Here is an 11,072-nt window from a genome sequence, read left to right on the forward strand (position 1 = left end):
GTGAATAGAACTCTACTGGATGGAAAGGGAAAGGAAGGGTGTCTCAGGTCCTCAGATCCTGAATAAAAGTTTAGAAGCAGAACCTATGATGTTAGTTGGATGAATATGGATTTCCATAACAGAGTGGAGAGAGATACAGCGGAAGACACAAACTAGGTTTAGATTTGTGACAGCCGTGAGTTTGAGGTCTCCGTCATAGGGAGAGGGGAGCTATTAAGGTTTTTGATGGCGAAGACTAAAATAATGTTTTAGTCACTGTAATGCAGTAATGATGTGTGGGGAGAAAAACAGGAAATAGAGGCTGGATCAGAGAGGCTATTTCAGGGCTACCGTAGTCTTCTGGACATGAACCAGGAAACAATAATGGGAATGGAAAGGAAGGGCTGGATTTGACAGATAACACAAAGAAAGGCAAGAAATGAAGAGGCATCTACTAGAACTCAATTGTTCAACAATATATTTTGAGTTTCTACTTTATGTTGTTGGAAAACTCATAAAGTTTATGATGGAAGGAAGTCAAAGGGGGAAGACAAGTTTAGTCTTAAAAATATTAAATTTCAGGTGATGGTGGACCATATAAGTAAGTTGTTGGAAAGATGGAAGATAAGGAAAGAGAATGGACTTGAAGTATTATTTGGGGCACTGTGACAGAATCTGCTAGCTGTTTTCCAACATTTGTTTCCACCTTCATTCTTCGTAATAGAATCGCTAATTTTTACCAGGGCATATAGCCACCCGAAATAGACTATATTGTCCTGCTTTCTTCTAGCTAACGTTAGTCATATGACTAAGTTCAGCCCAACAGTATGAAGGTGGAAATGCTGTATATGACTTCTCTGACTTTAAGAAGAGTGAGGAGCCTGGTGCAGTGGCTCATGCCCGTAATCCCAACACTTTGGGAGGCCGAGGTGGGTGGATTGCTTGAGCCCAGGAGTACAAGACCAGCCTGGTATGAGACCAACATGGCAAAACCCGGTGTCTACAAAAAAATACAAAAATTTCCTGGGCAATGATGGTGCATACCTGTAGTACCAGATGCCTAGAAGGCTGAGGTAGGAGGATCACCTGAACCCGAGAGGGTCAAGGTAGTAGTGAGCCAAGATCACACCAGCGCACTCCAGCCTGGGCAACAGAGTGAGACCCTGTCTCAAACAAAAACAAAAACAAACAATAAAAGAGAGAAATTTGCCCTTTTCATCTCTTCCTTCCTTTTGCAGGCCAGAAGGCCATGACAGCTGGATCTCAGACAGACATTCTGAGTCATGAGGAGGACATCAAGTTCTGAGGATGGTGGAGCAGGAAGAGAGAAGAGACCCCAGTGACCCTGTGAACTATTCTACCAGCTGTGAACTGCCAACTCTGGGCTTTTTTACATGAGCAGGCAATAAACCTCTTTCTTGCTTAAGCCATTCTTACGTTAGTGTCTCTGGTACTTACTTTAACAATGAAATCCAAGGGGTTCAGAAATCATCCACAGAAACGGGGTGGGTGGAAGCGAGGAGGGTGATTCAGGAAGAGTAAGCCTGATGTCCACGACTGAGCCTTGTGAGAGTGCTCACGTTTATAGAAGAGGCATCATCAAAAGAAACCGAATAGACAAAGCAGTAAGAGTGCAGGAGAGGCACCAGTAGTGGACAGTATCACAGAAAGGAGAAAGAGTCTCAGGGAGGAGACTGCCACTGATGTCTAATGGTTCAGTGTTCAATGGAAATGAAGACTGAAAATGGCCCTGGGTTTGCCTGTTACGAGGTTACTGATGGCCTTTGAGAATGTAGTGCAAGTAAGGCAACTCAGTGGGAGGCCGGAGTCTAGGGGACTGACAGAGTAGGTGGTAAAACATGGAGGAACAGCTTGACAGTGAAAGAAGGGAGATGAAACAGAACAATAGATAGAGGGTCAGGGAAAACTAATTTATTTGATTTTGTTTTAAAATAGAAGAAACTAGGGGGGCTGGGGGGCAGGTGCTAGGGAGAGTGAGCAGAGAGAGATGTCCCCAGTGGGCCTGCTCTAGGTTAGATGCTCCTGCTCATGGGCTTTCTGGAACTCCAGGCTTCCCTCTCATAGCAGTTGCCACATTGTGTGGTGGTCATCAGTCTGCGTGTCTGTGTTCTGGACACTGCGAATGACTTGAGTTCAGGGGTCTTGCCTGAAACTTCTAGTATGAAGCACACAGCACAAGACACACAGGCCACTAATGCTTGTCACAGAACAGAAGATGGAAAGGAAAGTGCAAGCAGTGGAAGCTATGAGTTTCCAATCAGAGGACGGTCACACCCTCACCTGAAGTGGAAAAGGAAAAGGAAAGGATGAGTGAAAGAGCGAAGGGATTCTGAGATGCTATTAGACATGGGGCTTTAATAACAGGAAGAGTCTGCTTGGTGAAGCAGAGTGACCACAGACTTGAGCCAGGTGGGCTTGTGCTCAGGTTCAATCCCTGACATTTGCTGAAGTCCTGATCTTACTTGATCACAAGATGGGATATAATAATGCCTGCCTCATAGACTTGTTGTGAGAGCACATAGAAGGTGCTTAATACACGGTGCACATTTTGGAACAGATAGGATAAAATGCAAGACAAGCATTTGGTGGCTTTCATGTCTTCAGTAATGTAGGAGGGGAGACTATCTGCTAAGAGTGAGGAGGCAAGAGTAGGACCAGCTAGGAGGTATATGGACTAAGGGTGCAGATTTTGAATCCAGGTATATTTGAACCCAGCTGTGTTATCTTGAGAAAATTACTGAAATTCACTGTTCCTCAGGTGCCTCATCTGCAAAGTGTAAAGTGTGGACAATTATTTATTTATTTATTTTGGGGTGGAGTCTCTCTCTGTCACTAGGCTGGAGTACAATGGGGCGATCTCGGCTCACTGCAACCTCTGCCTCCTGGGTTCAAGCAATACTCCTGCCTCAGGCTCCTGAGTAGCTGGGACTACAGGCACCTGCCACCATGCCTGGCTAATTTTTGTATTTTCAGTAGAGATGGGGTTTCACCATGTTGGCCAGAACAGTCTTGAACTCCTGACCTCGTGAGCCACCTGCCACAGCCTCCCAAAGTGCTGGGATTACAGGTGTGAGCCACTGCGCCCGGCGGGACAATTATTAAATGTAATTGTGAAGATAAAGCACTTAGCACGATGCCTAGCACATATAAATGGTAGTTGCTATTATTTTGGTGAATGTAAAAATTTTGGGGAAATAGTACTATAAGGAATACCATAGGAAGTCAACAAGAGATTGATGAAGGGGATCAAGTGTTCGCTAAGTAGCCTCCGGAGGTCAGTGAAGAGGTGGTAACCCACATTTCCAACCTTTCCCAAAGAGTGTGATTTCCTGACCTTCTTATACCAGAACTCAAATAGGAAGAGTAGGAAGGCCATACCTCCAAAGGAGAAGCAAGGGCAAGAAAAGGCTGAAACCCTGGGGTGGAGGCTTAGATGGAAAAATCTGTCCACTGTGACTCTCAGGTAGCTATGGCAAAGACGGAGCCCAGGACCCAGAGGGCAGGATGACCAGTGTTGAAAGAGAGCACTGAGGACTAGTTGCTCACTGGAGGTGGCCTGCCCCTCCTGGCTTGGGCTGAGGCACCCTTTCCAATGCAATACACCTTCCCGTGTATAAGATGATAACCCTGTTTCCCCGGATAATCCCAGGAATATGGGTGGATTTTACAAATGTACATTTCATGGTTAGGTAGCTGCCAAAGCCACTGACTAAAAGAAGACAATAGGGATTGTGAGAAAAAGAACATTTGAACAAACAAACAAATAGAAAAGAATCAGAAACCTCATACACAGTATAAAGATTGATGGGGTATGATGCTTTTAACTGGTGAGAAGAAAATTCTTCAAGGCTGGGCAAGTGAAATTTACCGAAGTTTTGGGTGGAATCCAAAGTGAAATGTCAAATATTGATGACAATGGAGAGGGCGTTTAGGCCTAAAATCCCACAGTTCTCCTTAGATTCTCTTAAAAATGAATACAGTGTACCCTTGGAGTCTGGGGAGCTCTCCAGTCTCCTTCCCAACCTCTACCGTCACTACTAGACTCTGGCGGATCTGCCCCTACTTCTCCCCCACTCCATCCATACCAGCTTCCTCTGTCCCGTAAACAGGCCAGGGGCACTTTGCCTTAGAGCTTTGCACCTGCTGTTCTCTTCTTTTCCTACCACACTCTTTTCAGCAGCCCCCCACTTTGTTCAGGTTTCTGTCCCAACATCATCTCATCACGGAGCGCTTTCCCGGTCACTGTGCCTAAAATAGCAATCCCCCCCCCCTCATTCTCTACTGCCTTGCCTTGCTACCCTTCTGTTCATTGCACAGCTAAAGCATTGCCTGAGCATGTTTATTGATTGTCTCCCAACCTATACCCTCAATACACTGCTACTATAATGCAGTTATCAAGAATGCAGAGTCTTTGTCTGTTTAAATCACTGCTGTTCCTCCAACAACTGATGAATGATTATTAAATGTTTGTTGAAAAAATGAACACCAGCCTGGGCAACATAATGAGATCTCATCTCTACAGAAAAGAAAATTAAAAAAAAAAAACATTAGTCAGGCGTGGTGATATGTGCCTATAGTCCCAGCTTCTTGGGAAGCTGAGGCAGGAGGATCACTTGAGCCTGGGAGGTCAAGGCTGCAGTGAACCGTGACTGTGCTACCGCACAAGAATTTCTATTTTGCAACTGACTCAATTATTCTTTTCCAACAATAGAAAACAAGGCAGAAAATCACAGCAAGAAAAAGAGTAAGGGCAAGAGAGGACTCTTTACTGGTCTCTGAGTCTTGATGTGAAAGATGAAGGATTTAAATTGATTATTAAGAAGAGGCAGATGGCTAACCATAACTTCTTTCTACTCCAAAATTCTATACTGTTTGTGAAGAAATTTTTTTAGATTCACAGAATGGGGACCCACAGCATAGTTAGTAAAAGTGTCATTAACTAGGGATTAGGAAAGACATTCGTGTCAAGGGTCTGCTGTTGACTAAATGACCATGAACGTCACTTACTTGCTAAGTGTCAGGGTTCCAGTTGGTAAAAGAAATAAAACAGAGCCATCCTGCCGTTCTGAGGAATTATGAGGATTAGATGACATGAGAGTGCTCTCAAGTGTGTGTGCTAATGGAGAAGAGTCTAGTGGTCCCAAGGGGAGCCTTGCCTTGTGGAGTCGCTTGTGTGGCACCATGAGTTAGTGGTTGAGAACTAGCCTGCCCGGGCTAGAATCCTGCCGTAAACCCTAGGGAAAGTCAAGAAAGGCAAGAGGCCTTGTCTTCATCTTGAAGACCCCTTGATGCAAGAACTTCAGATCAATGGCAGGGAAAGTCAGTAACCTCTCTGTGCTTCAGTTTCCTCAACTTTAAAACGAAGGTAATATTAGCACTTTAGTGAAGGTAATAGTAGCACAATATTTGACCACATAAAAATATTATGAGGGTTAAATGAGTTAATATTTGTAGACCTCTTAAAATAGTGCCTGGAATATACTAGGCACCATATGTGTTTGCTATGTAAAACAAACATCTTCAAAGAGACTAAACCAACACCTCAGACAACTATGAAGGGAAAAATAAGAGTTGGGGTATTGGGGAGATGTTAAAGTCAGCAAAGAGCTATTAATAAGGGTGGAAATGGGGAAGACTGTACTGTTGCTTAACAGATACTGCCATCCCCTTACTTTCTTAGCATCCTCCAAGTAAGCATTTCGTGTGTGTGTGTGTGTGTGTGTGTGTGTGTGTGTGTGTGTGGTTGTTTGATGTGTGAGGGACTAGCTAAACTTCCCCTCCTCTTCTCCACCCACTGCCTCCTAGAATCAAAAAGTGGGGGTGGAACATCGCTGAGTATTGCAGGTCTGGGAGAGTGACCAGAGGTAGCTTTAGCATGTGGTACCCAAAAAGAGAGTTCATTGTAACTGCTTACACGGAGTGAAGGGACATAGAGGGAAAGGGGAAGCACAGGGCTGGACAGCCAGGAACTTCTTCATTCTTCAAAGCGACGGAAAGTCCTTGATCATGAGATTTTAAGAAAAAGGAACTTACCACCCCCATGCAATAGTACATTATTTTCCCCTGGGATTTTTACTTTAATAATCTTTATTGGGATTTAGGTTAACTTTAATCAGTTCCTTGAAAACGCACACTACACACACACACACACACACACACACACACTCAAAACAGACCTGGGATCATCGCCATCCACCATTTTATCATTGCTGCCCTCTATTAGCATGTACTTGAACACTGAGTATAACGAAGGGGTCCAGTTATTCACAGTGGGCCCACTCACCTCTCGGACTTTTAAGTCTTAACTGCTGAAATGCCCATGACTATGTTCAACATCCACCAGGACATCGAGATCATGTTGATACTGGACTTCTATTAGTTTAAAGAAACTAATTCAACTCACGTTTGAATAATATTAAAATGAATGGTCTTTGAAACATGTCTGGAGATGATTATTTGCTTGGGTCTTCTGCCTCACTGGCCTGCCTAAATTTCTGTTATTGGCAAGGACCTGCCGGCAGCTCCTTCTTCCTCTGTGGGCGGGTATAGAGACAGGTGTAGCTCCTACCCCAACAATCCTGGCTTGCCAGAAATAAATAAATCATCACTTTTTACTGACAAACTCTCAAATGTGATAAACATTAATAGTGGGGAGAGTAATTTACTCCACTTTGCATCAAAGTGGGTGGACGCAGCATGACTCAGAGGTTAAATCTAAGGACACTGAAGTTTAAATTCTGTTCCCTTCACTTTTTGTTAAATGACCTTCGACTCTCTGCGTATCAATGCTTTATCTGTATATTTCACCTTCGACTCTCTGTGTATGAATGCTTCCTTTCTGTGAAGGAAGTTTAAATTCTACTTGCCTCACTTTTTGTTAAATGACCTTTGACTCACTGTGTATCAATGCTTTTATCTGTATATTTCACCTTTGACTCTCTGTGTATGAATGCTTCCTTTCCGTGAAGGAAGTTTAAATTCTACTTCCTTCAGTTTTTGTTAAATGACCTTTGAGACTCTGTGAATCAATGCTTTCGTCTGTATATGCACATATTAATAGTACGTATCTATAGTGTGTAGTAAAGATTAAACAAAATAATAACTGTAGACTACTTAGAGTAATGCCAAATATGCAGTGATTGCTCCATAAATGGTTATTTATTAGTTTTATTGATGGGAGATAAGATAGAAAATTGAAGAAACAGAAATAAGAACGGGGCAGAGAAAAGGAAGAATTAAGAGTATGAGACAGAATATGCAGAGGGGATGGGCAAGGATTAAAACCTGTGAACTGCTCCATCTCCTACCCCCAGAGTGGGAGTGTCTCCTAGGATATGTGGAGAGACAGTCAGAGTCATGATGTTTCCAAAGTCATGATTAGAAAGTTCAGATCAGAGCATAAGACTGTGAATTTTGACTCAGAAAACTTTTCCAACGTGGAACAGTCATGAGTCTGCACACTCAGACTTTCCTTATGTCGGCGATTTCTGGGGGAAAATGGGGATTTCTCCCTGCATCTCTCCACTGCTTCTCAGCCTCTTCAACTGCTCTGAATTCCAGGAAAATGCATCAAATGTAGACTCCTAAGCCTAATACTGAATATAAAGGGCTACCTCTAACAGGAGCAGCAGCAGGAGGAATTCAGGGTATATTTTTGTGCTGAGAAAAGGTTTGCAGAATAATCCTTAACAGGCAAACAGATAATTCGGTAAAAGTGGGCAGTGTGTAAAAAGTATTCCTGGCTTTACTTTTATTAAAAAACAAAACAAAAACAAAAACAAACAAAGAAAACTCCCATTCCGTCTTTCATGGATCCTCGATTAAATGGATATCTCTTTCCTAGTCTCCTTTTCCAGAATCCCAACAACCAACACCTAAGCTCCAACTCCCACCACCTTTTCTCCTGTTGATGTTCCTTGGACCATTCCCAGACAGAGGAGTCCTGCCTAGGATCTCCGTGCAGTAAAGCCATGGCTCTTCCTAAGAATGCATGAAAAGTGAGTGTGAAAAACAGCAGCACTAGCTAGTATCTGTTAAACGATATATTCAGCTACTATACCAAGTGTTGTTCATGCATTATCATCATTTTGATTCGCAAAACAATTCTATTACATTAATACCTTCCCCATTTTGACGCTGAAACAAAAGTCAAAGGAGAAATACAACTTCCTCAGGGTCACAAAACTCATAAACAAAAGAATTCACTACTAGTTGATTTGACAATTTATTTCAGTTTCAGTAGATGAAAGAAGTATATCCAAGAGCTACCTTTTATCTTAGCAGGTATTAACCTTTTGCATCAAGAATTTGAAAACGATGAGTGAGGAGGTCAAGTGGAGCAGAAAGAATAACCAGTGAGATTGGGATTAACTTTAAGATTAGAAAAACCGATGTCTATTTCCACCTCTACCAATTTAGGTATTGAAATTTCAGGTGAGCCAGGCGCGGTGGCTCAAGCCTGTAATCCCAGCACTTTGGGAGGCCAAGGCAGGTGGATCACGAGGTCAAGAGATCGAGACCATCCTGGTCAACATGGTGAAACCCCGTCTCTACTAAAAATACAAAAAATTAGCTGGGCATGGTAGCGCATGCCTGTAATCCCAGCTACTCAGGAGGCTGAGGCAGGAGAATTGCCTGAACCCAGGAGGCGGAGGTTGTGGTGAGCCGAGATCACGCCATTGCACTCCAGCCTGGGTAACAAGAGTGAGACTCCGTCTCAAAAAAAAAAAAAAAAAGAAATTTCAGGTGAATTTTTTAACCTCTAAATCTTACTTTATTTTTCTTGCATAATGTAATTAATAATATCTATCTATCTTTCCCATCTCAATGGTTTTCATATGGATAACATAAGAATGTAGGCATAAATATTGTAAAATGTTTTGAAAATTAAGTGGTATCAAATGCCACCTTGTCTAGTCTCTCTCTGGAAGATTAAGGACATTCCCAGTACCAACTTTTCCTCACCTAGTTGCATTTTCTGTTTGCCATTCTCGAGCAGCCAGTAGAGGCTCCAAAAATTTGATCTGATCTTTTAATGTTACACAGTTTTCTTTGTACCAATAACAATCAATATTCATGTTGTTCTTTTAGTTTACCGTTATGCCATAAGTAAGAGAAATAGGGTTTTTGATTCAAGTTTTCCAACTTTTTGAGACTATTTGTGTAAAATGGGATAGTAATCTCTTCCTCATTTATTTTAGAGTTTCTGAAGGATAAAAGCAGTGTAATGTCTCTAACTGTGTTTTGAAAATAAAGGGAGTTTATAGAGAGGAGGCCTACACAAGGATAACAATGAGTCAAGCATCACTCTAACCTGATGGATCAATCAACTATAATTAGGAAAGACATTTTCTGCCTCAAAAACCACCACAGTTGAATGCCAAGAAGAAATGGCTTTTAAGTCATTCAAGCTTTTAGATGATCTTTCCTTTGCTAGGCTTTATGGGTGGGTTTACCAAGTTCTGGCTCCTCTGAGAAGGATTTGCCTCAGACCTTTGGAAACTGAGATCTCCAAAACCAGACAAAATTCAGAAATATAGACTTTAAAGCTGAAAACCACTTAGGTTTGGATTTTAAGTCTCTCCCCAGCCAGTTGGATCCTGCTGAGTACAGTAAATACTGAGACTCAGCAGTTCTGTTAAAAACATCAAAAGAACAGTTCAGTCTTTCTTAAGGGAAAGTTTTAAAACTTTATGGAAAACTAGGAGGGGATCAGCAAGGGTCAGAACTCACAGGTTTGCAGGCAAAGGAGCAAGATCCATACGTGGTGTTGAGCCATCTCTCTTGGGGTCTAATCTTCTGTGGAAAAGCACGGCACTGTTCTAGCAGAGTCAGTTTCACTCGAATTTTTGTCCTCCTTTTTATAGCTAAGTTGAAGAAAGGAAGTGCAACTAACTTCCTTTAGTTAACATTGGTGTTGTATTACTGTGCTAGTTTTTTCTAATTTAAAGGGCCTAACATTAATTATTTCTTCAACAAATATCTATTGTGTGCCTACTATGTGCCAGACACTCTTCTGGGTGCTGGCAATATACAGAGCAACAAAGCAATTGATCGCCCTCTTTTCATGGATTTTTTTACTCCTTTTTGGAGTAATCAACAACTAAACAAGCAATTTCAATATAACGCAGTAAGTGTTGTAAGAGGGAAAATACAGGGAACTCTGAGAACAGTAGGGGCGTCTATCTCAGGCTAAGAAAAGTTGGAGTAGACTTTCTGAAGAAATTGACAACCAAGCTGAGGCAAGCCTGAAGAATGAATTACTATTATTAGGCAAATGGTGGCGGGGGATGTGAAAGAGAAAAAAATATATGATTATGTATTATAATATCTAATCATATTATTTTTAACACAATAAATTATATATTAATTATATCATAATTATATACCATTTAATATTTAATATAATCAATTATATATTAATTATATATTATTAATTATATTAAGTCAAAGGTCAAAGGGAAGGTGGAAGAGACATAATACTGAGTTATATTAAGTATTATGTTAATAATATATAATTATATTTATACACAATATAATAATATATAATTATGTAGTATATTAATACATAACATAGTATAACTATATGCATATAATTATGTATGATTCCATGATATCATCATGAAACATGATTATGATCACACCTTATTAGGGACACAAAAAGCATTTGATAAAAATTAAAGCTGAAAGGGATTTTTAGACTATCAAATCTATTCTGCAGAAGGAGAAACTGGCTCAGAAGGAGAGGAAGTGATTTTTCTCTATTTCACTCAGTGAATTAGTAAACTGAGGTAAAAGGCAGCAAGTGTCACTTGGAAAAGACCATGACTCCTGGGCATGAGAGACAGCAGGTGCAGAGGCATGCTTAGGTGGAGTTGAGCTAGATTTAACAGGACCTTTTCTTGTGGAGGGTCCTCATCCTGGTTAGTGGGAATAAGAGTGATTGTGTAATGTGTGTATGGGAGAGGTTGTCTGGGAATGGTGATGTAAATGGATATTTGGACCCAGAAGCTAAGCAATGTGACCCAGCTGTTTTGGGGAGTGCTGGGAAGGCTGGGGACCCTACCCCTGAG

At 41.5% G+C, this 11,072-nt stretch overlaps 1 protein-coding gene across 4 annotated transcripts in view; it reads right to left on the minus strand.

Annotated features, from left to right (window-relative positions):
* The window catches only part of CD84 (CD84 molecule), a 37,829-nt gene extending 27,997 nt beyond the window's left edge, over positions 1-9,832 (minus strand). For all 4 annotated transcript variants that reach the window (XM_054247672.2, XM_008984743.5, XM_008984741.5 and 1 more), the window contains exon 1: positions 9,733-9,832. In XM_054247672.2, coding sequence (XP_054103647.1) covers positions 9,733-9,778 — 46 coding nt within the window. In that variant the 5' untranslated portion in view covers positions 9,779-9,832. The remainder of the gene's footprint in view (positions 1-9,732) is intronic.
* Positions 9,833-11,072: the final 1,240 nt, after the last annotated feature.

The sequence above is a fragment of the Callithrix jacchus genome, chromosome 18 (assembly GCF_049354715.1).
Source record: "Callithrix jacchus isolate 240 chromosome 18, calJac240_pri, whole genome shotgun sequence".
NCBI classification, from domain to species: Eukaryota; Metazoa; Chordata; class Mammalia; order Primates; family Cebidae; genus Callithrix; species Callithrix jacchus.